This window comes from Trichosurus vulpecula, chromosome 1, assembly GCF_011100635.1.
Source record: "Trichosurus vulpecula isolate mTriVul1 chromosome 1, mTriVul1.pri, whole genome shotgun sequence".
Taxonomy (NCBI): Eukaryota; Metazoa; Chordata; class Mammalia; order Diprotodontia; family Phalangeridae; genus Trichosurus; species Trichosurus vulpecula.
This window is the reverse complement of record NC_050573.1, coordinates 286,193,175-286,219,632: the sequence shown is the minus strand read 5'-3', so window position 1 is coordinate 286,219,632 and position 26,458 is coordinate 286,193,175. Positions and strand designations below refer to the sequence as shown.

Sequence of the window (26,458 nt, the reverse complement as noted above, 5' to 3'; positions counted from 1 at the left end):
ATGTAAAAATGTAGAAAAAGAAAGAAAAGAAAATGAAAAGAAAATATGCTTCATTTGTATTCTGAGTCCATCAGTTCTCTATCTGGAGGTGGGAAGCTTGTTACATCATGAGATTTTTGGCATTGTGGTTGCTTATTGTGTTAATCAGAGTTCCTAATGTTTTCGTTGGATAAATTGTTCTCCTGGTTCTGCTCAGTTCAGTTTGCATCAGTTAATACAAGTCTTTCCGGATATTTCTGAAATGGCTCTTGCTCTCAAGGAGTTTGTAATCTAGGTGACAGAGAAGGCATATAATTATATAATACTACTTCCTTAATGAATGAATGAAAAAGCATTTATTAAACCTTTACCATGCACAATGTACTACATTAAGCACAGAGGATGGAAAACAGATATGGTCGCTGTTTCTCAAGGAGCTAACATATATATATATGTGTGTGTGTGTGTGTGTGTGTGTGTGTATGTGTATATATGTATATATGTGTATGTGTATATATACATGTGTGTATATATACATATACACATATATATGTATATATATGTGTGTATGTGTGTATATATATATGTGTGTGTGTGTGTGTGTGTGTGTGTGTGTGTAGTTTGAGCTCCAACTCACATGGAAAGGTCCAGTGCTCTTTAGGGTTCAGAAGGTAATGAATCTTTTTAGTGTCAGTGTCATTTCTGTTAATAAAACCACATCTATTTCAGATATTGAATCATTTGACAGTGCCAAAGACTTTGGTGACAAGAACTTTCTTTTCTATGTCTTCTGAGTGGTACAGATAAAAGATGCTACTGAGTTCAGATAAGAAAGAAATCTCCTAGTTTTCAGGAAGAGGCTTCATGGAGGAGCCTTGAAGGATGGGTAAGATTCAGATACGGAGAGAGTTGAAATGCACACGGCATATTTATCAGTGAATGAAAAGACTAGTAGGACTGGAGTGTTTATGAAGGAGGTGATATTAGATAATGCTAGAAAGGTTTGAGTGCTTTGATAAAGCAAGGTTCTATTTGTAAGGGGCTTAGCACAGTGCTTGGCACATAGCAGGTGCTTGATAAATGCTTATTTCCTTCCTGTGAGTGGCAAGTTATGAAATTTAGCATTTATCATGTAGATAATGAGGAGGCATTGACAGTTTTTGAACGATGGAATATACAGATGATAATGGAGGCCAGATACATTAGGAGATTATTGCATTAATTTAGGTTATGGAGGATCATAGACTCATAGGAGTAGAATAGACATAGATTTGGAAGGGGAAGAGAACACGCATTTATGAAGTGCCTAATATGTACCAGGCTCTGTGCTAAGTGCTTTACAAATATTATCTTATTTGATTTTCTCAACAGTACCAGGTGGTAGGTACTATTATAATTCTCATTTTACAGTTCAGGAAATTGATGCAGATAGAGGTAAGTGACTTGTCCAAAGTCACAGAGCTAGTGTCTGAGAATGGTTTTGAACTCATGGTTCCAGATATTAGGCCCAGGACTCACACTTTGTCCCCTAACTGCCTCTAAGATTCCTTAGGGGTCATTTAGTTCTCCCTCTTCACTTTAGAGATTAGGAAGTAGAAGCCCAGAGAAGCAAAAGAGTCTTGCTCAAGGTCACACAGGTCAAAAGTGGTTAAGGCAGGATTTGAATTCATATTCCCTGATTTCAGATCTATACTATGCTTCCTCAGGAAAAGGAGAAATTACAAGTTAAAGTGATGGCAATGATGAGAATGAATAGGAGGGAATGGACATGGAACATTAAAAAGTACTAATGTAATTTACTCATTAATGAGAAGAAAGAAGACTAAGTCAAATAAAACGTTGAGGTTTCAAGCATGAATAACTGGTAGAATTAATAGTACTGTTAGCAATTGATAGTAAAATCAAGAGAAGGAACTGTTTTGTGTGTGTGTGTGTGTGTGTGTGTGTATGTTCAGAATATTAATTCTCTGGAGGACTTTTGTTAATGTTTTTTGTGCTGAAATTAATGCAAGATCAGAGATGACAGATGGATTAAGTGCACTGTGCTATTGCCAGGAGAGTAAAATGATTTGGAGATAATTTCCTCGGGATTCCAAAGTGTCAAATAAAAACTTTCATTTAATTTTTAAAAAATTTAGGGATTGTTAAAAGAACGGAATTATGAAAGCAGACAGGCCAGAGCTTTCTTGAATTATATTTTATTGTTTCCCATATTTTGTTTTGGAGAGGGGAAGGCAGGGCAATTGGGGTTAAGTGACTTGCCCAAGGTCACACAGCTATTAAGTGTGTCGAGTGTCTGAGGCCAGATTTCTATATAATTTTCTATAGAAAGTTTTGAATCAACTATAATATGAGCTTTTCCAGTCCTGGATTGTGCATTCTTATTTTTCTTGGTCTCCTTATCTTTGTCCCAGATAGATGGCTTAGCTTGAATTTTTGGACTTGTAATTTTAGGTAACAGATCTTAAACTGTACTGTTAGCAACCCCCCCCCCCCAACAATTTAATGTTGGGCTATATTAATAAAAGCTTAGTGGTCAGATGCCTTCCAGTGAATTGTTTTCAGTTTGGGGCACCAAATTTTAGGAAGGACATTGATAAGTTGCAGATCATACAGTCTGGTCAAGTGACTTGAATCCATGTCATATGAGAGGATCAGTTGAAGGAACTAAAGATGTTTAATTGGAAGAAAAGAAGATTGAAGTAGGACACGATAACTATGTGCAAGTGTTTGAAGGTTAAGTGAAGGTTGAGTTTGAAGGAAGAGCTATTTGATCTGTTCTTTCTGGCCAAGCTAGAAGAAATGTATGGAATTTGCAGAGGCAAATTTAGTTTAAAGGGAAGGAGAAATATCTTATCAATGAGAGCTATCTAAAAGTGAAGTGAGTTACTTCAGGAGGCTGTCAGTTCCCTTTCACTAGAGGTCTTCCAACAAAGGCTGGCTGATTACTTGTTGTAAAGGGAATTCTTTCTCATCTATTTGTTGGACTAGATCTCTTCTGAAGTCCTTTCCATCTCTTAGATTCTGTGATTCTGTGGGATCCCAGTTAGTAGCGATAATATAGTCATATATTTCATGTGAGTTTCCACTCTTTATGTAAATAGAACTCGTGTCTAGTACAGCTGACCTTCCAATTTCTGCTCACAGTTACCTTGTGTTAGACTCTCACTTGGAGGTATGTGATGTCTGGGTTGGGAAATCTGGACTAAAAATGCAGGAGACACTTATGATTTTAATAGATATTCATTACAGTCTGGTCGATTAGGATTTGTATATACAGAGTCAAGTCATATCCACCTACACAGTAAAAATTTCCTACAATAAAACTGATATAGGACTAAAAAGGTGGATATTATTCCTGACCTCCAAAATAGACTTTATACAAGGCTCCCCATTGTACTTTTATGTTCCTGTTAGCCAATCAATTGCTAGCTGTATACACTCAGAGTGAGGATTGCAGAAGTGTTTGATTTGTTTTTGAGTTTGGAATATAGCCCTGTGGAGTACTGAAAAACTTTCAGGTTTACTGTCAGGATCCTTTCTAGTCCTTGGAAGACTCTGGAAAATGAACAACAGGTAGTAATTTATGCCATTTTGCTTTATTTTTAGGTGCTATTCACAAATTTTATAGCTTACTTTTAATACTCTGTTCCTACCCCCTAGTTCCCTTCATATCAGGGACTGTTTCACAAGTGTATTTGTTTTTAACTTTTAGCAATTTGAACTTAAATATCCCAAAAAGATAATTTCCATATACACTGGAGAACAAGAAAGATGATTGTATCTGCAACAATGAATATCCATTTCATACTGTTTGCTTTAAAAAAAAAGTGAACAAAAAATCTTACACATTATTTTCAGTACAGTCCTGCTTATCTGTGCTTTGTTCTCAACTTCCTCCTTTTCTCTCTGTCTGCCTGTCTGTCTGTCTGTCTCTCTCTCTCTGTGTCTCTCTCTTTCTCTCTGCATTTTAAAAGATATGACAATGGTTCCATCTTTTTCTGTTACCATTATTAATTCTTCATCCCCCAAAATACCCCTCCCTCAATTAAAAACAGAGAAAAGGAAGGAAAAAAAACCAAACCTTGTAACAAATAAGCATAGTAAACCAAGATGAATCTACATAATGACACATCCAAAGATACATGTCTCTGCACCTTGACTCCATCAGCTCTCTGTCAAGGAGATGGACAACTTGTTTCTTCATATATCCTCTGAAGATATGAACAGTCATTGCATTGACCGGAGCTTTAAAGTCTTTCAAAGTTTTTTTTTTTTCTTTACAGTGTTGTCCATGTATAAATTGTTCTTCTGATTCTGTTTACTCTGCATCAGTTTATGAATCCAAGCTTTTTTGAAATCACCTGGTCATTTCTTATGGTATAATAATATTCCGTATAGTCATATATCACAGTTCGTTCAGCCTATCTCCAGCTGAAGTGTATGACCCCTCTTTCTCCCTGCATGCTGCTCCCTTTCCTGTCTCCCTTGCTAGTCCCTTTTCTTTGGCTTTTAATGCCCATCATTGTGAAGGGCTGAGCAAACTGAGGAAGTAGAACATTTAAGTATTTGGCCAGCTCTAGCTTGGGTTAAGGGCAACTAGGTGGTGCAGTGGATTCAGAGCTGGGCCTGGAATCAGGAACACTAACTACCAGCTATGTGACACTGGGCAAGTCACTTAAACTTAAAGTTTCTTCATCTATAAAGTAAGCTAGAGAAGAAAATGTCAAACCACTCCAGTATCTTTGCCAAGAAAACCCCAAATGGGGTTATAAAGAGCTGGACACAAGTGAAAAAATGAGTAGAAAAACTGCCCCAGATCTGGTTGTTCCAGTCATGTCCTTCTCTTGCTTCATGAACCCATTTGGGATTTTCTTGGCAAAGATACTGAAGTGGTTTGACGTTTCCTTTTCCATCTCATTTTATAGATGAGAATCTGAGGCAAGCAGGGATAAGTGGCTTGACCAGAGTCTCACAGCTAGTAAGTGTCTGCGGTCAAATTTGATTTCAGATCTTCCTGACTCCAGGCCAGGTGCTGTATCTACTGAGCCACCTAACTGTCCATACTCTAGTTCATACCAACTCCTTATTTTACATCCGTATAGTGCTTTTCATCTGACAATTTGTCATGTCATATACGTAATCCGATTTGATCTCCACAACTCTGGTAGGGAGACAGATTTTGGAGACGGAGAAACTGAAACTAACAGAGATTAGGTGATTTGCCCAAGGTTACACAGCAAAATAAAGAGCAGAACAAGGATCCAAATCCATGTCTTCTGATTCCTAGTGCAGTACTTTTCCTATACTCTCTGCTCCCTTAACAGTAGCTTATGTCCAAATTGTGGACCCTATTGAATGACTGATTAATTATTGTATAGCCATTGGGGAAGCTGTTGAAAAACTTTGAGTATTAGAGGGACTTGTATTTACTTTACTGAGTTATTGCTCTAATGTAATAAGTATTTTTTAGAGTACTGAATCAGAGCAGGGGAGCAGTGATTTTTCTAAATGTTAGCCAAGTGGGTTGGAAGACAACTTGATTCCTTGCTTCCTTCCTTCCTTCCTTCCTTCTTTCCTTCTTTCCTTCTTTCCTTCCTTCCTTCCTTCCTTCCTTCCTTCCTTCCTTCCTTCCTTCCTTCCTTCCTTCCTTCCTTCCTTTCTTCCTTGTATAGTGGATAGAATGCCAGTCTTGGGGCTAGAAAGACCTGGATTCAAGTCTTGCCCCTGACATGTGCTGTCTGTGGGACTCAGGGCAAGTCACTTAATCTCAGGTGCCCTAGGCCTATCTAAGACTTTCAGTTGCAGAGAATGTGGTAGCCTGAATTTTAGAGGGAGTTTCTTCACCAAGGAATTTCATATACTGGTGAAATAGCCTATTCAAGCCTCTATCCCTTGTAGGGAACAATTTCTGTAATTCAAAACAAAACAAACTTTCTGTTCTTGATTTGTAACAGGTAATAAAAAGAGATGGGAGAATTTATTCAACCATGCTTTGATATTTTATTTTTATAAAAATGCCTACAATGACTATCAAATGCTGCTTTGCTTCCACTGCGTAGCACTTAGGCATCTGATTAAAAATGGCAAGTGTCTAATGGCTCAGTCATGGTTGGTACATTCGGATGTTCCTTTAAGATTCTTTCTCTTTGGAAATAGTGCCAGAAGTGAGAACAGGTGCCATGGAGCTGTCTAGCCAACTGTAGGCATGTGTAACTAGAGATATAAGATTAGTCAACACTTATTTAGAAGCAGATGTTTAAGAAAATGCACAGTCACTCTGCTCATTTTCATTTGCCTCACTGTAAGAATAGCATTACTTACAGGAAAGAGGAAAAGTAATTTGTTTAGTCAGGGATTTAAAGGTATCTTTGGTCTAGCTTGTTAGCTTTTACATCTTTTTAAGTTATTTTTGTATCTTCCCTAGTATTTGCCAAAATGCTTTGACACAATAGATGCTTACAATGTTCATGAATGAATGAGTTCCTAATTAAGAAACACAATTCTGATCAGGCTCCAGACCATATTCTAAGTTAAGAATGTTCCTATATTGTAAAGGAGTTTTAAGAGGAAAAAAAACCATGGGGATGGTGGCGGAAGAATTGGTTATCTAGGTTTCTTTGTTATCTTCAAGGAATTTAATATTCTAAATCCATAAGTGAAAAAAGGTCAAACCTGAATATAATACTTTAAAAGTTTTCTAGGCTAATCAATCTTTAAAAAAAACTTTTTCATATAAAACCACTTCAATGTAAATGATGATTAAAAACATTCTTTACTTTCTAAAAGATAATACTGTTGTCCCTTTTTCAGTAGGGCAAGGGATCTTTCCAGTTGTTTTCATGTTGTGTTAATGGGTTAACACTGTTCCTGGTTCATTCTCCTTATTGTTGCCTCAAAACAAACTGAGACCTGAGAAAGACGTTAGCTTAAAAAGGCCAAGGTCTCCCACTGCATCTGGGACCTGACCTACATCCTGCCACTGGACCCTGATGACCCTGGAGAAGATAGTGAGGTTGATGACTTTGCACAGTTCTGCCTCACTTAAATCCAGTTCACTTGCAAGTCAAGACATCACCCCCTTGATATTATTGGTCCTCTTCAAGAAGGAAGGACAAACAACACCACCGCCACAGCCCCTTTAGGGATGTAATCCTTTCTAAGCATAACTTGATAAACAATTAACTGAATGTCTTATTGAAGACTTCTTTGATTTTGAAATAGTCCGTAAGGTACTGCGAGTTTTGAAGTGGAGAGAGATTTTAGGTTCTGTGTCTGATATCCTCTTCCCAACTCTCTCAACCTCTTTGTGTTTTCCATTTGTACAGGAGGCTGTGATCACAATATATCCTTCCTTTGTGACTTACTTTTCCTCCTTTCTGTCTCTGAATCTGTTTCTCTCTCTCTCTCTCTCTCTCTCTCTCTCTCTCTCTCTCTCTCTCTCTCTCTCTCTCTCTCTCTCTCTCTCTCTCTCCCCCCTCGTCTCTGTCTCCCTTCTTCCTTACACTTCATCTTTCATTCCTACCTGTTGCTTTTGAATGCTTAGCTGTTATCCAATAATCCTGGAGGGTTTAGGATTAAAGCCAGGCAACTAGCTTACTCTATGTCATACCACGTAGGAATTTGTAATAGTCATGTGCTCAGTATATGCTTACGTATGTGTCATATTAAAATCTGACTAATGCCCATGAGTGATCAGTAAGTTGTGCCTATGTTGGGACTTGGGTCCCTTAGCTATATACTGTACTCATTAAACTATTGGATAGTATCCTTAGAAATTTTCTAAAGGATATTTTTTGGGTTTGGCTAAGTAGTCAAATGCGCCTTGTTGACTTATTTTTTTTGGATTAATTGCTATCCCTCCCCCTCCCACCCCCACCTTGATATCCTAAGGATTTTAAGAGCACGACAGCCATTAGTTAGTTAAATAAATGGATAAGGTTTAGAACAGAAGTATTAACACTCCTGAAAGTCTTCCAGACTGCCAGTCATTGAAGGACCTTTGCTGGCTTATGGACTCTGATGGTGACATATGTGTGCTATAATTTTGGCTGACTTAGAGAAATAGCAAAACTTTCGCAAAATACATTGCTGTAGTTCATGATTTTCCCCTTCTATTTTCTCAGCCATCATGTATGTCATGGGAGCACTTGGTCCTGCAGCAGGATATTTATTAGGTGGAGTTCTTATTGGTTTTTATGTTGATCCCAGAATGCCTGTTCATCTTGACCAGAATGACCCTCGTTTCATTGGAAACTGGTAAGAAATAATTTTTTTCCCCCCAATTCACTGTTATGCTCATAGGAGGGATTGCATGTGCTCTTGCAGCACTGCACAGGAAAACCCTCCAAATGGACAGATTGATGATATCACTCATGCTGTGATATCTCACAAGTGATCTGGAGCATTGGGGGCTTGTCCTTAAACAGCAGCGTGGTGTGGGATCACTTGGCAGAGTTTGCACCTGCATGGCTCTCTCCACTTGAGTGCCCCTTCCCCTTTCACTATCTTCCTGTTGTGCCTCTTTATACTCTGTCCCTCCTCCCTTGAATATCTTCTGTTCCTCCTCTATTGCCTCCCCTCTGTTACTTTCTACCAAACCTTGACATTACCCACTTCTTTGTGACTGCTTTCCCCCAGTAACATTTTATTCCTTCCTCCATGCCAGAGGTTGGCAGCCTACAAGTAGGTAGTAGCTGTGTTAGGAGCAGCACTTTGCCCAAGCCCTGTGGGACCTAAGAGAGTCGAATATTTAAAACTTGACAGAGTCAAGTCTCTGGTGGAGGTGGTAGCTTTGCAAAGGCCTTCCAGAGGCCTTTGAGGTTTCATAGAAAGCTTAGAGCTGAGACACAATGGAGGGTTTCATTGGGGTTTGTAATGAGTAGCATCAGAGTTGACAACTTTAAATGAATTTCATAGAAGCCTCTTGGATTTGGACCAGAGCTCTGAACCTGCCTCTCCCACTCATTAAGTGTGTAATCACAGGCAGGCCACTTAACCTCTCCAAGGTTCAGCTTCCTCCTCTGTAAAACAGGGACGATAATATCTGCAGTACCTGTAGGATTGTCGGGAGGCTCAAGTGAGATAGTGTGAAGGACTTTGTAAACATTAAAGCTGATATGTGGCTATTATTAGAGGTCACGTGACAGGCATCCATTAGTTAAAAATTGTTTATGTTGAAAAGTAAGAACAAAATAGAAAAATCTATGATAAATACTATGTTAGAAACTGTGTAAAGGACAAATGCTTATTTTGCGTGGAAAAATAACCTGAATATTAACCTGACGCTTGTGAGGTTATTAGAATGGTAACATTTAACACTTTCTATCCTCAAAGTACTTTACAAGTATTAATTAATCTGCACAACACTTCTTATTTTCACTCCTTTTATAAGCTGTGTACTTTGAAGATGAAAGAGCCCAGTAACAAAAAGCCATGCTCATTATTAAAGTTCAAGAAATATTATCTCAGTGTTTACATATGGGGAAACTCTTAGAAGTCCAGCCGGTGACTTAGCTTAAACAGGAAGTTAGAGTTAGTCCAGAGATTAAGGCAGGAAGATGGCTTCTCTTTTAACTCACAGTAAAACTTTTGGTTTCAGTCTTCGTCCCCCATTCCCTTCTAAACTACCCAATTAGATTATTGCAAGAATTACATTGCTAAAGAATTAATCAATGAATAGGTACTTATTAAACACTTCCGATGTGCCAGCACTGTGCCAGATGCTAGAGACACAAATGTAATAAATAAAATAATCCCCGGTCACAAGTAATTTAGACTTTAGGAGATTTTACTTCGGGGAGGAGGGGAGTTACATTGGATTTCCCCTGCAGCTAAGATTTGGTAGGGAAGGGAATGGAGTTTCTTTGAGGACAGGGTAAAATGTAGGAAAAAAAGGCTGAAATTGGAAGAGTTGTGAGAAGAGAAGGCACAACCTTCCCCAGACCCTACAGTGGCAGGATTTAAGAATGGGGTCTGTAAAGGCAGTGTGCGAATTTCCAAGCCGACTGACTGCTCAGGCTGGTGATTCATTTGGAGGAGTGACTTCAGAGAAGGAAGTCCAGGTCTAAGCAGAGCCAGCCTGGATCAGGCAGGAAGATGAATCCTGAAATATTGAGCCCAAGCTATGGCTTGGGGTGTGGGTTGGATTTAGTGATAGAAAAGAGTTTTTCACATCAGAGTTTTAGAAGTAATGACAATGTCAGGGGCAGGAGGAGGAGGGACCTGGTCCCTCAACTGAGAACATCTTAGGCAGACCCCAAAGCCTAATATAGCTTTAGCTAATATAGGTCCATAGCATCATTGGAGTTTACTTGGGCTGTGTGGAATCACATTTGGATACATCTGCTGCTGCCCCAACTGTCATCAGGTCATTGATATCTTTTTTTAAAAATGTATTAAAAAATCTGTCATTTGCATTGCAAACAAAGTCATACATGCACATGTGACATGTCTAGGTGAACCTTCTCTCAGTCTCTGTCACGTGGTTTCTGGTCTTTGTGCCACATTGAATTCTATCGCTTTTTGTTGGGTCCTTCTTTAGATTTTGGATTCTAAGGTTTGTTTTGGTATTTTTGCGTGGGATAATGCCAGTTATAGTGATCTTGTACCTGAGTGGTGTTTTACAGATAGTAGTGCTGAGCTGTACAAGATATTGATGGATCTGACAGTTTTCTCATAGTAGAATTTTTTCAAAAGGAAAGTTTAAGATTTTATTTTTTTAAGAAAAAGAGGAAAACAAAGGAGGGCAATTGCTAGAGTGTTATATAGCCCTATTCATTTTAATGACAACTTTTTTCCAATCTTTACTTTTTAGTGTCTAAGGATTTGGGGAGACACTTGATATATTGCTTTAAGTTTCATTAGTTTTTCATCCTGTGTCTCTTTAGAGATTTGCTTTTGTGGATGTATTTTCCTTAGCTTACTTCCAGAAATCTTGTAGCTTTCCTGTAAAACTCCATTGTTTTCCTTCACCATCTACTAAGAGGTCATATTCCTTCCAAAACACAAATAAGTATTTGTTCAGTTATGCCAAGTTCTTTTTAATACTTGATTTAGGTGCACCAAATCTGCATTGAAGTGCAATAAGTTATTTAATTTGTCAATTAAACAAATTACGTAACTAAAATTGCAACATTTTGTTTGATTCTGTGTATATGCTATAACTAGAGAACTGACAGGTGAACAAGGAAAGAACTATTGTCATATTAATGAAATAATATTCTAATACGAAGGATGAAAAATATATTGATTTCAAGTGACAATGCAAAAATACTGACTGAAATTTTGTCTCAGAAATGAAGTGCAAGATGGTGAAATTCAATATGCTTTTGGAAATCCAATTGTATTGCCATTTAGTGAAGGCATTTATGCTTCTAACAAAGCCAGAACACTTTAGTTCAAATAACCAAAAGATTAGAGTTTGCAGTAGAACCCTCAATTCAATATGTTAAAAAAACCTCTGGATTTCATCAGGTAACAGTATTCCCTGTACTGATGTAGACAGCAGTCCCTTTATGCCTCACTAGAGTGTCTTCACGAACTACCATGGCTAAAAATAATTCATCAGGTGATGGCCAGCCTTCTGGTGATGAGGCTGTCTGAATTGAGCAAGGCTGCTTCTTGGGTGGCAGACACATATTCTGTAACTGGGCTGCAGTCACAGGCTTGCTGGCTTGTTAGGATCTGTTAGAGTTTGCATCGCATTGCCATAACCTTTGAGAACTCAGTCATCTTGACTGCACAATGAAGCATGAGAGATGGCTTTTAATAAAGGAACTAGTAGCCTAATAAATTCATTTTCTAATTGCCTGGCACCACTGGTAGTCTTCTTTTTTCTTTTTTTTAAATTTAGGACATATTCAGGAAAAACCATTATTTACCCGGTATTACCAGAGAATGAATTTTCCAGATGGTTGACACTGTTGTCCCCTGGTTTGACTTCTTTCTATTGTCTGATCCCTCCTCTGTCTTTGTTGTTGTCTCATTTTGTATATTAGCTCTTCTAACTGTGGATGTCCTCCAAGATTCTGTCCTCTTCTCCTTTGCATTCTTTCTCTTGGTAACCTCACCAACTCTCATGGGTCTAATTATCATTTCTATGGAGATGACTCACAGATATTACACACACACACACACATGCATGCACGCACGCATGCATGCACGCACACCCACACGCATACAATCCCAGGCTTTCCCTTGACTTTTGATCCCTAGCATTACCTATTTGCTATTGAACATCTCAAACTAGATGCCCTGGAGTCATATACTTATGTGAGTAAATTTTACATGAATACATAATTTAATTATTCTTTAAAATTCTGTGTACAATATAGTTACTTGTAAGGTGGCTGCCTTGGAAGGAGACATGGACTAGGAGTCCAATGGACCAGGCTTGGGTTGTATTTCTGGTTTTACCATTTGCTGTGACTTGGGTCAAGTTACTTATCATTCTTGAGTCTTAGTTTCCTCATATGTAAGTTAGGAAGAAGAACCACTCCTGCCTTGTTTACTTCATAGACTTGTTATGAAGGTCAAATGAGTTAAATAAAAAATACTTAAAATGTAGAGAGCTGTAAAATGTAAAATTTTAAATCATCGTCATCATCATTTAGTGAAAACCTTTGGGTAGAGGGGAGAATGAGGCATTTATCATGTTGCAGCTTCAAGGGCAGAAGATAGAATTCAGCGTGGTACCTGAGAGTCTGAAGGTGTAGAATGAAGAGAAATAAAAGCTTATTATAAGATGTAACTTTAGTTTGGAAAGAGATTGTGCTTAAGAAATAAAAAGTACTAGTCACAGAATCATAGCATGAAAATGGAGCTCAGCATTTTAGTCCTATTTCTTCCTGACCAGTAACATACAAGGAAGATCATTCAGTTTACTCTTTTACACACATCCCAGATCTTAGACTTCCTTCAAGGTCCATATCAAGATCAGTTCAAAGACTAGATCCAAAAAAGAGAAAATCCATAAAAATATTTTGGAGATGTAGTTACATCATTGGAATAAGTGTATAGTCTTCCAAAATGACTACTTTAAAGATGACAACACTCTTGTGGATGTGTATAAATTCTTTTATTTTAAAATCTGTTCCTTTACTGTATATAATATAAACCTTATATGATATATACCACACCATTACACCATTGCTTATACTGTACTGTTTGTTCCAAAAGTCTTAGTGCAGTTTAAAGCTACTACAACTTAAAATTAGATAACCTCTGTATTGCCCTGGAGTTGTTTTCAGGCAGTTTCATGTATTTATTCATTCTTTTTCCAGCTTGGAAAATTTATTTTCTTTGAGCTCTTCCTAGCATCTAGCAAAGGGATATAGACATAGGAGGTATTGTTTAGTCATTTCACTAGTGTCTGACTCTTTGTGACTCCATTTTCTTGGCAAAGATACTGGAGTGGTTTGCCATTTCCTTCTCCAGCTCATTTTACAGATGAGGAAACTGAGGCAAACAAGATTAAGTGACTTGCCTAGGGTCATGCAAGTCTGAGACTGGGTTTGAACTCATCAGGATGATGAGTCTTCCTGATGCCAAGCCCAGTGCTCTATCCACTTTACCACCTAGCTGCTCCATAGACATAGTTAGTACTTACTTAATAAAATGTTCTTGAATGAGTGACTACTTTACATATTTTTCAGATGAATACAATTAAATATTTTTTTGTGGAAAATGTAAAAAAAGGAACAATGATTATGAAATTGAGGATGAGAGAGTAGAATAAGTATATTTTGGAGTGTTTCTGGAATATTTTGAATAATTTGAAGTAGATTAGCCTTTTGTTTCTAGAATTTTAGGTCAGTCAGGTACTGTGTACATCTCAGTACACTTTTTTGAGTATCAGGAACTTATGTGCTAGGATTTGATCATAAACAATAACATTGTTTTGCCCATTTTCACAAAGGCCATTATGGACATTTTTCAAAGAAATGAAGAAAAGATTACATCCCCATGCCATGCTAATCTAAAATGGATAACACTGACCGGTCACCAATGAACAAAGGATATGAAGTATTTGGCAGAAACTAGATAGTGACATATTGGATTATCAAAATAGAAAGTTAAATACTTTTGGTATTTAAGTGTCTCATTGGCATGCAATATGAGATTGTGTTTGGAGGTGGGTGGGATGGATGTCCTTACATCAATTTAAGTGAGCCCTGGAAGAGGAGTTAGGGTTTTGAGGTTATGTAGGAGGCATCATTGAATGAATCTTTCTGAGGAAAAAAAATAAATCATGAAAAATGTCTGTTACAATGGCACCTGCATTTGCAAATTATTTGAAGTAAATCTGTAGTTGAAAAGGGGGAAGGAAATATTTAATTACCTTCAGATTTGTTTTTTGAAAAGCTGAGACCAGATTTGGAATTTTAGCAAATCCTCTTTTTGGGGGTGGGTGTAGGGAAAAATGAAAGAAGGAAAAATAGGCATAAAAATTCTAGAGAATATCTGCCCATTTTAAAAGTCACCTTATCTTTTTTTCCCCTACCACTCCACTCCCAGCTGGGAGGCAGCATGGTGCAGTGGGAGGAATACTAGCTTTGTTGTTGGAGGCCCTAGTTTTAAATCCACACTTTCATTCATTCTCTGTGTTACCTTAAACAAGTCACTTAACTACTCTAGGCTATAGTTTCCTTAACAATAAAATCAAAAGGTTGGAATAGATAACCTGGAATGTGCCTTCCATCTCTAAATCTATATGATTCTAGTTCCTTGGTACTATAGTTCCTCCTCCTCTCCCCTCACCTCATGCCTCAGTTGTTCCATGTAGAATCCAGGACCAAGGAAGCCAGTTGGAAGAAGACTCAACAGGCTTATTGGACTAAAGAACCTCCTTTGATGGCAAATTTGGCCTTATGGCTAACACAGTGCTTTTGTTGCTATATGGGTCAAGTGATCTCAGTTCTAGACTTCTTTCATCAATCATTTATTATTTGACTAGTCTGTGCAAAGCACTGTTTTGCATCTGGGGAGATGAAACTACAAATGGTTCTTGTCCTTATGGAACTGTGTATGGGACAGAGAACTGTGTAATGACTATAGAATATGCATGCGAATCACAGTCACAGTGCTTATTATACAATTTATAAGTTCACTAGAAAGGCACAAAACTCTGTGCAACATCTAAGGAAAGGAAGGCTATTTATGAGTGTGAGGACAATAGAGAAGGCTTCATGGAAGTTAGAGCTTTTGAGCTGGTCCTTGAAGAATGGTGTGTATTTCAACAGATTGGGGGATAGAGTATCCGGGTTTAGAAAACAATATAAGCAAAGGTTTAAAGATAGGAAAGTGTTGCACATATATGAGGGAGGTGATGGTTTGACTAGAGAACTGAAAGGATGGCTATCAGGTGATGCCATAAAGTAGGAAGGTAGCAGGTGGTAGAGAACTCAGAAAGAGAAAGTAGTATGACTGAGTAGTGTTGTAGGTTCCTGAGGCTAATTCTAAGAACTGGGGGTGAGGAGTGATCAAGTCCTCCTCTCCATTTCCTGACATTAGATAGCTCCTTGTTTTTAAATGTAGCTAATCAATAAAAATATTTCTTAGGCATTTACTTTGTGCTAAGCATGGAATAATAAAAGTTAAGATTTATAGAGCATTTTGAGGTATACAAAGCACTTTATATTATATCATATGAGTTATGTGGTAAATCTTACCTTGTGCCACTAAAAGGCGAAGGCAGAATTCAAGACAAAATTCACATATATTCCATTGAAATTTATTGAAGAAAATGATTTGTGATAGAGCTGAGTTATAGCTGGCTTGGGTCATGGATGTGTAGCTAGTGTTGGGGATATGAATGCTATTCATGACCTCTCTGGTACTCCCAGATGAAGGGCACACTCCTCTGGGTATATAGAGTTTCTTCTTGTTCAACACCAGCTTTTTCAGTGTCCTACAGTACAAGTACCAGTATGCATGTGAGGGTCGCATGGCAGAATGTGATTTGAGGCCAGATTACTTCTGCTTATATTGCAAAAAATGTTCTGATTCTGACATACCTCATTTTTGAGAAGGTTGCTGCTCTTCAAGTTTCTGAAGATTTAAGAACACTATTGGTTTGGGACCATATGCCTGAGCTTGTGGGCAGTCTTCTAGGTATCCAGGGTACGCAAACCTAGCACAATGGATTGCCTTTTCCACACTTACCATTAGCCTTCCACCTTGGCATATATTGCAGATTCTTAGCAGCCATAGACATAGGCATTTGTTGTCCAAGGGGAAACCGGTGGGTTAATTTGTTAAAGTTCATTGGATCACAGATTAAGAGCTAGAAAGGACCTTTGAAATCATCTAGTCCAATCTTCTCATTTTACGTATTGAGGAAAACTGAGACCCAGAGAGATTAAGTGATATATCCAAGATCACACAAGTGGTTGAGCTGGGATTTGAACCCAGGTCCTCTGGTTTCAGATTGAGTCCTATTTCTACCACCCCATGCTGCCTTCTTTGGTTAACCTAAAAACATTGTGTAGTCATTGACTTTGGGAAGTGATGGTTATCTCAGAATGGTCCATTTGTTCAGTGCGGATGCTAAGAAATATCCTGAGTATGACCTTGACTGAAACTTCTGTTACCTTAAAGAAAGAAAGCAAGACCAATGATAGAAATTAGAAGAAAAAAACCTGTTGCAATTTCAGGAAGTAGATTTACAAGGTTATCACCAACTATGCATCAAATGGAACTCAAACTCTCAACATGCAAATTAAATAAAATTCTTCTTCCTCCTCCTTCTTCACATCATTTTTGATAGGAAAATTTATTTTGCTTAGAAGTCTCCCAATATGGGAGATGCACTTGCAGTTTCAGCATAGAGTAATCATAATATAATAGTGATACAGGCTTGATCCACCTACTACTTAGCCTCATCTCTAGTACAATCAATCAAGCCTATCAAGACTTTTATTAAATGCCTACTATGCGTCAGATACTGTTATAGGCACAATACAAATACAAAGGATTAAACAATCTCTACTTTGAAAGAGCTTATCTTCTAATGTTAGACAAAAAGTGTGTTTGTGGGCATATTTACGTATATGAGTATATGCACACACACCAGCATATACACACATATTTGTACATATATGTATATGTAGGTATGTATATCTATATCTGTATTGATGATTATATTTATGTATATATGTATGTATTCTTCAGCTTTTTATACCCACATGTTTAGCTTCTGGAATATCCCCTTCCCAGTATTCTTTAGCTCAGAGCATCCCTCCTCTCTCATCTAGTCCTAGGTGATCTTTTTTCAACAACCAGTGTTTTGATTTGTTTTGACTACCATTGACCTCACAGGTCCAAATGCTACTGATATATGAATTTTAAAAATAGATTCTATTGACATCTTTTGTTTTTATATCATCCACATTCCCACCCCCTTCTAGAAAGCCATGACAAAGATCTTTCAAAAAAAAAAAAAAAGAAAAGAAAAAGAGGAATAAGAGAAAAAAAATACTTAGAAAAATTAGCATTATAGGCAATGCTCCCCACCTAAGAACTCTGCCACCTCTATAAAGATGAGGGAGATATGTTTTCTCCTATGTCTTCTTTGGAGTGATCCTATATAAGTATGTACATATAAAATAAAAATACAAAGAGTTAAATACAAGGTAGTTTGGGAAAGAAGGCACTAGTGTTTGGGGGTGGGGGTTAGGAAAAGCTTACTGGGTGAGCTAATATAATTTTAGAGGTTTGCATGATGGTGTATGCCTGTAGTCCCTTGCTACTAGGGGAGGCTGAGGCTGATGAATTGCTTGAATTTGAGTGCTCTTAAAATAAGAGAATGATTCTATGAGGTAGAGGTGAGGAGGGAGTGCATTTCAGGCATTTGTTGTTCAATCATGTTCAATTCTTTGTGACTCTATTTGGGATTTTCTTGGAAAAGATACTGGAGTGGTTTGCCATTTTCTTCTCCAGATCATTTTACAGATGAGGAAACTGAGGCAAACAGGGTTAAATGACTTGTCCAGGGTCACATAGCTACTAAGTGTCTGAAGCTGGATTTGAACTCCTGACTCCAGGCCCAGCACTCTATCCATTGTACCATCTAGCTGCCCATTTGCATTTGAGGTGTAAGGAATAGCTATTGTAAAGGCACAGAGAAAGGGGATGGAATGTGATATAAGGAATGGAGAGAAAGGCAGTTTGGCTCTATCAAAAATGCTGGAAGGGTAGTAACTTAAAATGAAGTGGTGATTAGGTAGTGAAGGGTTTTAAGAGCTAAATAGATCACATTTTATCCTAGAGCCAATAAGAAACCACTAGAGTCGACTGAGTAGAGGAATAATGTGGTTAGATGAACCCTTAAGGAAAAGCGCTTTGGCACCTGTGCAAAGGATGGACTAGCATGAGAAGAGACATGAGGCAAGGAGATTGGAAGGATGGTGGTGACTTCGGCAGAATGAGGACAGTTGAGAATAGGGAAGGATTTTTGTGGGGAGGAAGATAATGAGAACTCTTTGGAGGAGTAGGGGTGTTTTGAATTTGAGATGTCTCCAGGACATTCCTTTTGAGATGTTCAACAGCACGTAAATTGGGGATGCCAGGCACTGAAATTCAGAAGGGAATCTGGGGCTGGATATATAGATCTGTGAGTCATCTGCATAGAGATGATAAGCCCATGGGAGCTGATGAGGCCACCAAGTGAGAAAATGAAGACAGAAGGCTCAGACAGAGTCTTGGGGATCACAGTTAAAGAGCATGATTCTTGTTAAACCTGTAAAGGAAAGTAAGAAGTGGTTGGAAAAGTAGAAGGGTGGTCAACAGTGTCAAATGCAGGAGTGAAAGATCAGGAATGCCAAAGATCACCAACTTTGGCAGTTAGAGATTATTAGTAACTTTGAAGACAACAGTTTCAGATGATTGTTGAAGTCAGAAGCCAGATTGCAAAGTGTTGAAGAATGGGAAGAGAGGAAGTAGAGGCAATCAGTGCAGACAGCTTTTTTCAGGGAGCTAGGTTGGGAGGGACGAGAGATTTAGGATGATAACTTAAGGGTGTAGTGAAGTTTCTTTAAGGATGGGAGAGACTTGGGCCTGTTTGAAGGTAGTAGGGAGGGAAGGGAGAGAGAGAGAGAGGGAGAGAGAGAGAGAGGGAGAGAGAGAGAGAGAGAGAGAGATAGAGAGAGACAGAGAGAGAGAGAGACAGAGAGAGAGAGAGACAGAGAGAGAGAGAGAGACAGAGAGAGAGAGAGAGACAGAGAGACAGAGAGAGAGAGAGACAGAGAGACAGAGAGAGAGAGAGACAGACAGAGACAGAGAGACAGAGAGAAAGAGAGAGACAGAGAGACAGAGAGAATGACATTGTAAGAGACTGAAGGAAAGGAGAAGAGAATGGGGGATGATGTCAAGTTTTGAGGTGAAAAGAATGATAGATTATGTAGAATGTCCTCAATTTCCTGAGTAATGTAAAGAGGACTTGTTATAAGTAATTTCTATTGGTAGAAATTAATACATCACTCCAAAGAAAAAAAAAGAACACATTCTTTCCTACACCTTTGCATAGGTGACAGGGTCTATAGATAGGAAACATTGCATAGAAGGCTAGGTCCTTTTTTTGGATGTATTTTTTTCCCTCTTATTCCAACTTTCTTGAAAAATCATTGTTTTGGATCTCTAGGAAGAGGGAGGGGAGATTAGAGGAAATCTAGGTGATATAAAAACAAATGTCAATGAAATCTGTTAAAAATGAATTCATATATCAGTAGTATCTAGACCTGCAAGGTCAATCACAGTGAAAATGGAACACCTGGGACAAGTAGAGAGAAGGAAAGCTCAGGGAGATAGGAGGACCAGGAAAGTGGTGCTACAGAAACCAAACATAAAGGAATTATTGAAGACTATGCTTAATCCTTGAAGAATCTGGGGATAATGGAGGTTGGGGTGGACAGATAATTGTTCTTTGCTAGCTTTTGATGGTGGGAGGAGCAAAATATGAGAGAAAAGACCTGGGAAAGGCTCCATGAGAGAGCTAGAAGGAGAAGAAAATCCTGAGGGAGCAGCAGAGGTAAATGTTTCTTGCTTTTACTACTGCTATCATTATTAATACTGGACTCTATTGTAATAAGTATAAATGAATGGGATCAATTGCTTAGCAAATGTAGGTATCCTTGCTACGACTGCTCTATGATATATTGGGCAGGAAGGAAGTTGAATTGGCTCATTGTGATTTTGTTACTTTCTTTTCAAAATATAGTTGAACACATTGAGCTTCCAAATTGGAAAGCTGAGGATATTACTGTTAAAATTTTATAAGTAGCTTTCTTCTGCTTAGAAATGAGATTTTCCATTTGGAACCTCTATTTTCTTTTTCTTTTTTTTGTACTATGATTACATATATGCACACACACATTCCTATGGCAATATTGTAGATGTTTTATAGATGTCATATTTGAATCTTATTTCTTTTTTTTTTCCTGAGGTCTGTATCATCCCCATTTCTTATAAGTGTGTGACATTTTGAAAATTCAGTCTCATAATTCAGCTATGAAACTTCAAATATCAGCAACTTTTCTAGGAATATTTCTTTACAATTATACATTTTTTTCCCAAGATGCCTAAGTATGGTGTGCAAGGAACTCTATGTTCTTGAAGTTTATATAGAGACCATAAGCTTTAGCATGTTCTACCTTGTTGGAAAGACTTGAAGTATGGTCCTGGTGACTGATTGAGACAACTGAGAACCAATCTAGCTAAATAACAGGAGGCTTATTACTAATTTGCCACTAGGCCATGAATTCTTTGACATGATAACCCATAAAACAAAGAAAAACTTAAAAATATTCTTCATTCTATGTGACCTCCTTCTACTTCCAGTCACAGAGATACCAGAAGGAACATTGAAGGGAGCAGAAAGTAGTAAGAATCACACAGTTTTTAGACCATTCCAAAGACTGGGCAGCTCTTTCTATGGAGGATCATGGGAAAACATGGATGAGAATAATACAAGACAAGAAGACGTGGGTGGGTTATGATTTTCATCAGTGGAGGGAGTGCCCATAATAGATGAGACCACAGACTTACTGAAGCAGTTTTGAAGTGGCTGGTAGAATCCCAGAAACAAGAGTGACTGACAAAGAGGGAGTTTATGATAGACATAAGGTGAGAGGTGTTTAGGTTTCTAAATTTGCATAAGTGTTTTTTCTAGCTCATCCACACTCATAATTAGAATGTATCTTCAGATACATTAAAGCAAATTAAAGATAAAATGATCGATCCCAGTCTCTGGGATGACCCAAGACAGGTTTTTTTCCTTTTCTTTTGAGAGCAAGTGTGGCATCACTAATAGAATGTAAAAGACTTAGGTCTGAATGTTACAGATACTGGGTGTGTGCTAATGGCAAAGACACCTTTTCTGTTCTTCAGTTTCCTCATTTATATAGGGGAAAGGGGGTAGGGTTGGACCTGGGATTTCACTGGTATAGGGATCTTCCTGGATGATAAAACTCTCTCTACCAATGCAGGTTGGCACCTTCTATGAAATTTAAATTCTTAAGAAAGTTGCCTGGAGCATGAGTGGCTAAGTGATATACCCAGAGTCACACAGCTAGTATGTGTCAGAGGCACGACTTGAACCCAGGTCTTTCTGACTTCAAGGCTGGTTGTCTATCCACTGTGTCATGCTAATAGTATATTACTTACTTCACAGGGTTGTTGATAGTAAAGCACTTTTGGGAACTTTAAAGCACTATATAAATGAGAGTTATTTTATTGTTATGTGAAACAGGGAGGTACTGAGATATCAGTTAATGAACAAGCATTCTCCAAATGCCTGCCATATGCCAGGCATCATGCTAGAAGTTGGGGTATAGAAAAAAATGAAAGCGTCTCTCAAAGATCTTGTATTCTATCCGGGGAGAAAATGTGTACGCATGTACATATATGCAAAATAATTATATATGGAAGAAATTCAAAGCAAGTTTATTTTTTGTTTTTTTCAGTGTAGGGAAGGAAGTGATCACAACTGAGGGATAGAGATAAACACAGAAACTTGGAATTTCCTCTTTTCTTTCCTTTATAAAACTTCTGTCCCTATAAGAGACAGAGTTATATGGCAAAACAGAAGTTTGGATTTGAAGTTAGGACTTAAACATTCAAATCCAGGCTCTGACACTTGGCTTAGCAACCATGACCAGGTTTACCTCTCTGAGCTTCCATCTCCTCATCTTTGAAATGAGTCTAAGAATATTTGTGCTACTTCTCCCCAGGACTAGGGTGAGGATTAAAAGAGACAATATATGTAAAGTGCCTTGCAAACCTTAAATTTAGTCTATATAACTGTGAGTTGTGAGAACATCTATGTTCATGTTTGTCTTCCCTATACAGTCTACTGAAGGAAAGAAAGGGGGTTAGGGGATAGAACTTGGGGTGGAGGAATATGATCCAGGGGCACCAGCCCTATTAACAATTTTTATATATATATATATATATAATATATATATATATGTATATGAATAATAATTAATAGACAGGCTGAGAATGACTGGCTCTTGGGAGACATGAATGAGGAGATCATGAAGGAGCTGAGATCAGCCCTTATATATTTACACCCCAGTGAATACCTGAGATAACTTTTATTATGAAAGCTTTATAACCTTTTATAGCTGTGTAACTTCCTCAGGTTTGTTATTTTTAATCTCCTAAGTTTCTCTGTAGTTACTTACAGAAAAATCCCTTAGGAAATCTCAGAAGGGCTGCAGGGCTTGCGCAGGAGCAGGAGAATAGGGGAGAAGAATCATATTTCACTTCTGCAGTAGCAGACCAGGGAGGAGAAAAGCTTTAGTCAGAGGGAAGAGATGTAGTGATAATCAGAAGAGAGAAGGCAGGCCAGTTCTTAAGACCTGTAAGAGAGAAGCAGGCAGGGGTGGGGGTGGGGGAGGTGATGGTGATGAAAGAAATGTTGGCCCAGAGATGAGTCTGCTGGAGTAAAAGGAAGGTGATTGAGTTTCACTGGTAGGAACCCCCATTCCCACATATCATTGTGGCATTATATTTGCTTTTCAGGCTCCTGTAACCTTATTTATGATACCAGTAGTATATAAACTTCTTGAGGGCAAAGACTGACTCACTTTCATATTTGTATACAAATATGTATCTGTATAATTAGCACAGTGCCTGGCACATAGTAGGTGATAGGTGATTGATTGAAAGAGGAACCTAGTATGGGGGATTCTGTGCATTAAAAACACACACAACTACTTCTTAATAAGAAAAGAATTTGTGGCTGTAGCATGGTGATATTCAGTTTATATATAGACAGAATCTAAAACCTATCCAGTCTTTGAGGCCTAGCTCAGATCCCTTGCCATGAAGCTTTTCACTATACTTCAGTATGTGCTAATTCCCCTTTTGCTGAGGTTCATAAGCATGTTTAATCTCAGGTGGCGGAGTAGATAGAATATTGGACTTGAGGTCAGGAAGACCTGAGTTTAAATTCTGCCCCAGATTCTTGTAACCTTGTAAGCCTTGTTTTCCTCAACTGTAAAATGGGAATGACACCTCTGTTGGAAAGATCAGATTTTAAGATAATCATTATAGAAGTTTATTTTTGGAAACCTTAAAGCATTATAGGAATACTGGCTATGATTATTGTTTTTCCTCCCACATTCTAACACTTCATCGTAGACTATACTCTTCTTACTGTTTTAAGTGGATTTTTTTATCTATATGTTAAATTCCTTGAGGGAAGGGCCCACACCTCACACTTTTTTTTATGTTCTCCAAAGTACAGGGTACAGAAGAGATACTCAGCAGATTCCTTTTAGTCAAAATAAAAACGTAACCATCAGCAGGCAGGTTAAAAAATGCCTTTTGTTAATATCTGAAATGGTTTTGTTTCCCCCGTTTGATAGAAGACCCATGTCTTCAGTAGCACGTGTGTTGGGAGATAAAAAAAAATTTAAAAAATTTTCTTTGGTGGTTTCCCTACTATCTCCTAGTTCTTAAAAAGATACCAGCAATCGCATTGGTGGAAACATGCCTGCTGATGCAGCTTGCAACATTTCTATGCCTTCATAGGCCTGAGAATCTGAGCACCTTCAGGGGGAAAGATATGAGCTAAATTCTGATATTCCCAGAGGAAACCCTGAATGGAGGCACAAGTCAGACACTGATGTTCCTAAAGGAGACACTGGCTGTGGGGAAAATGAGTCAATGAGATTTTAGGGAAAAAAAACACAACCCCTCCCAAGAGCAATGGATACGGGTTACCTACATTGTTTTCACTCTGCTGGCATAGCTTTGAGAACCTGGAGTCACTGCCATGGCTTGTTGTGGAGCTGGAATAAGACTGGAGTGGAAGATTACTTTTGCTTGGTGACTTCCATTAAGGAGATGAAAACACAGTGAAAAACACATTAATTAGGTTCTTTGGAAATATTATTGAATAGAATAAAATTTTAATAGTGTTTAACTGTTGCCATTATGGGTGGGCTTGCCATTTACTATGCTGCAGAATAAGAGAAGCCTTTCACTTTAGTTATTTACTTTAGCTATTTTTTCCTTTTAGCTGTTGATCAACGAAGATAAAATATTTTGTATCTCTTTGAAGTTTGATCACTTCTGCTCTGTCTTCTTACTTGGTTTGCCCTTCATACCACCTAAGTCATAAATGGCTCTTCATGTTTCTTGATTTTTAGGTGGAGTGGATTCCTCCTTTGTGCCATTGCAATGCTTCTCGTGATATTCCCAATGTTTACTTTCCCAAAGAAGCTTCCTCCTCGACATAAGAAAAAGAAAAAGTCCTCTGATGATGCTTCCAATGAGGAAGATGAGATCATGAAGGAGAAATCAAACAGCAGAGAGCAAGAAGGAGTTGGCTCTTCTATGGCATTTGGAAAGAATGTAAAAGGTAAAGAGTTCTTTTCAGAGAAACAGAGACTTAGATATCGAAAGTATTTGAGCCTATGTGCATTCACATGTGCATTGGAAACCTCCGATTGTTTATTTTGACTACATCATACCTAACGTAAGAGAAATATATGGATTAAAATACACATTTGTCAGTGTGGCTTTTTGTCCATTCAAATGCAAAATTGGTTAAAAATTATATCTCCCTGTAATTACTATTAAAATGCTATAATCCTGCTCTAACATACAGAAATAGCAATTGTAGTTAGGCTTCAAACATAAGTATTTTTGAATATGAGTCGAGATTATTTCAGAGATCTTAAATAACTTATTTATTATATACCACTTCTTTTATATTTTTAAGATATATACTAAATAAGGATAATAAAATATTTAGGCATAGAAATTTTAAAAATTTAATGTGTCAGAAATCTGCTCTTAGTATCCAGTGCTTCGAGGTTAATAAAATATCTGTTAATCCAAGTGACTGGTAAATTAATCATTTGCTACCCTTCATGAGCCTTTGACCTACTCCATAATTAATTTTGTTTAAGAGAATCAGGCAACATTTGATTGATAGCTAATACATCAAATATTTACATGATATAGAAATATTAACTATGGTTGACTGAGTGATGACATTTAAAAACAGTTAAATGGCAAAATTTGTATCAAAGAAATAGAATTCAAAAGGTTATGGCAGTTAAAATGAATAAAACAAGTTTGCTAGTCACTATGGTTTTGATGTTCTTAATTTCCACTTTCCCCCCATCAGTCTAGAACAAAAGCTCTTTGGGTTTCCCTTTTCCGGTTTTTAATGAAGAGAACAAATTGTCCACCTCACAGCGGTATAAGGGGGATGGACATCAGAATATTTTGCTTTGTATTCCTGGGTCTTAGCACAGTACCATATACACTTTAAATTCAATTATTCTATGATATCAGTGGATGTGGGATATCAGTGATATGGGTACTAAGTTCTTGGTACAGATTATAATTTATCCATGGCTTCTCATCATATGCCATTCTTGTACATGTTCTTTCTTACATGTGACATGGGATCTCCCCAACAGGTCCTTTAACATTTTGGATAGTACTTGAGCTATACATTCTTTATTACCCATTCTGAGTACTTAACTAGCCTACCTCTTTTTCCATTTATACTTTTTTGGATAGTCTTTATATACCACTTGTATTCAAGTAATCATTGTTTGTATTATAATAAAATTGTTTATACCTACAATGAGTCTCTTTTAAAAAATATTTTATTTTTAACATTTAAAAAAATTTTTAGTTCTAAATTCTTTCCCTCCCACCAGCCTCTCTCCTACCCATTAAGAAGGCAAGCAATATGATGTCAGTAATACATGTGAAATAATGTAAAACATACTTCTACATTAGCCATGTCACAAAAAGGAAGAAAAATAGAGTGGAAAAAAATAGCTTCAATTTGCACTTAGAGTGCACCAGTTCTCTCTCTGGAGGTGGAGAGCTTTTTTCATCACAAGTATTCTGGAATTGTCTTGGATCATTGTATTGATCTAAGTAGCCAAGTCTTTCACAGTTGATCATTGTAACAAATATTGCTGTTGTTGTGTACAGTGATATCCTG

The 26,458-nt window shown here is 37.7% G+C and overlaps 1 protein-coding gene across 1 annotated transcript in view; it reads left to right on the top strand.

Moving 5' to 3' along the window:
* Positions 1-26,458, top strand: part of SLCO5A1 (solute carrier organic anion transporter family member 5A1) — a 184,791-nt gene that overhangs the window by 56,917 nt on the left and 101,416 nt on the right. Inside the window, exons 2-3 of the mRNA XM_036758213.1 lie at positions 8,106-8,238; positions 24,636-24,847. Of these exons, the coding sequence (XP_036614108.1) occupies positions 8,106-8,238; positions 24,636-24,847 (345 nt within the window). The remainder of the gene's footprint in view (positions 1-8,105; positions 8,239-24,635; positions 24,848-26,458) is intronic.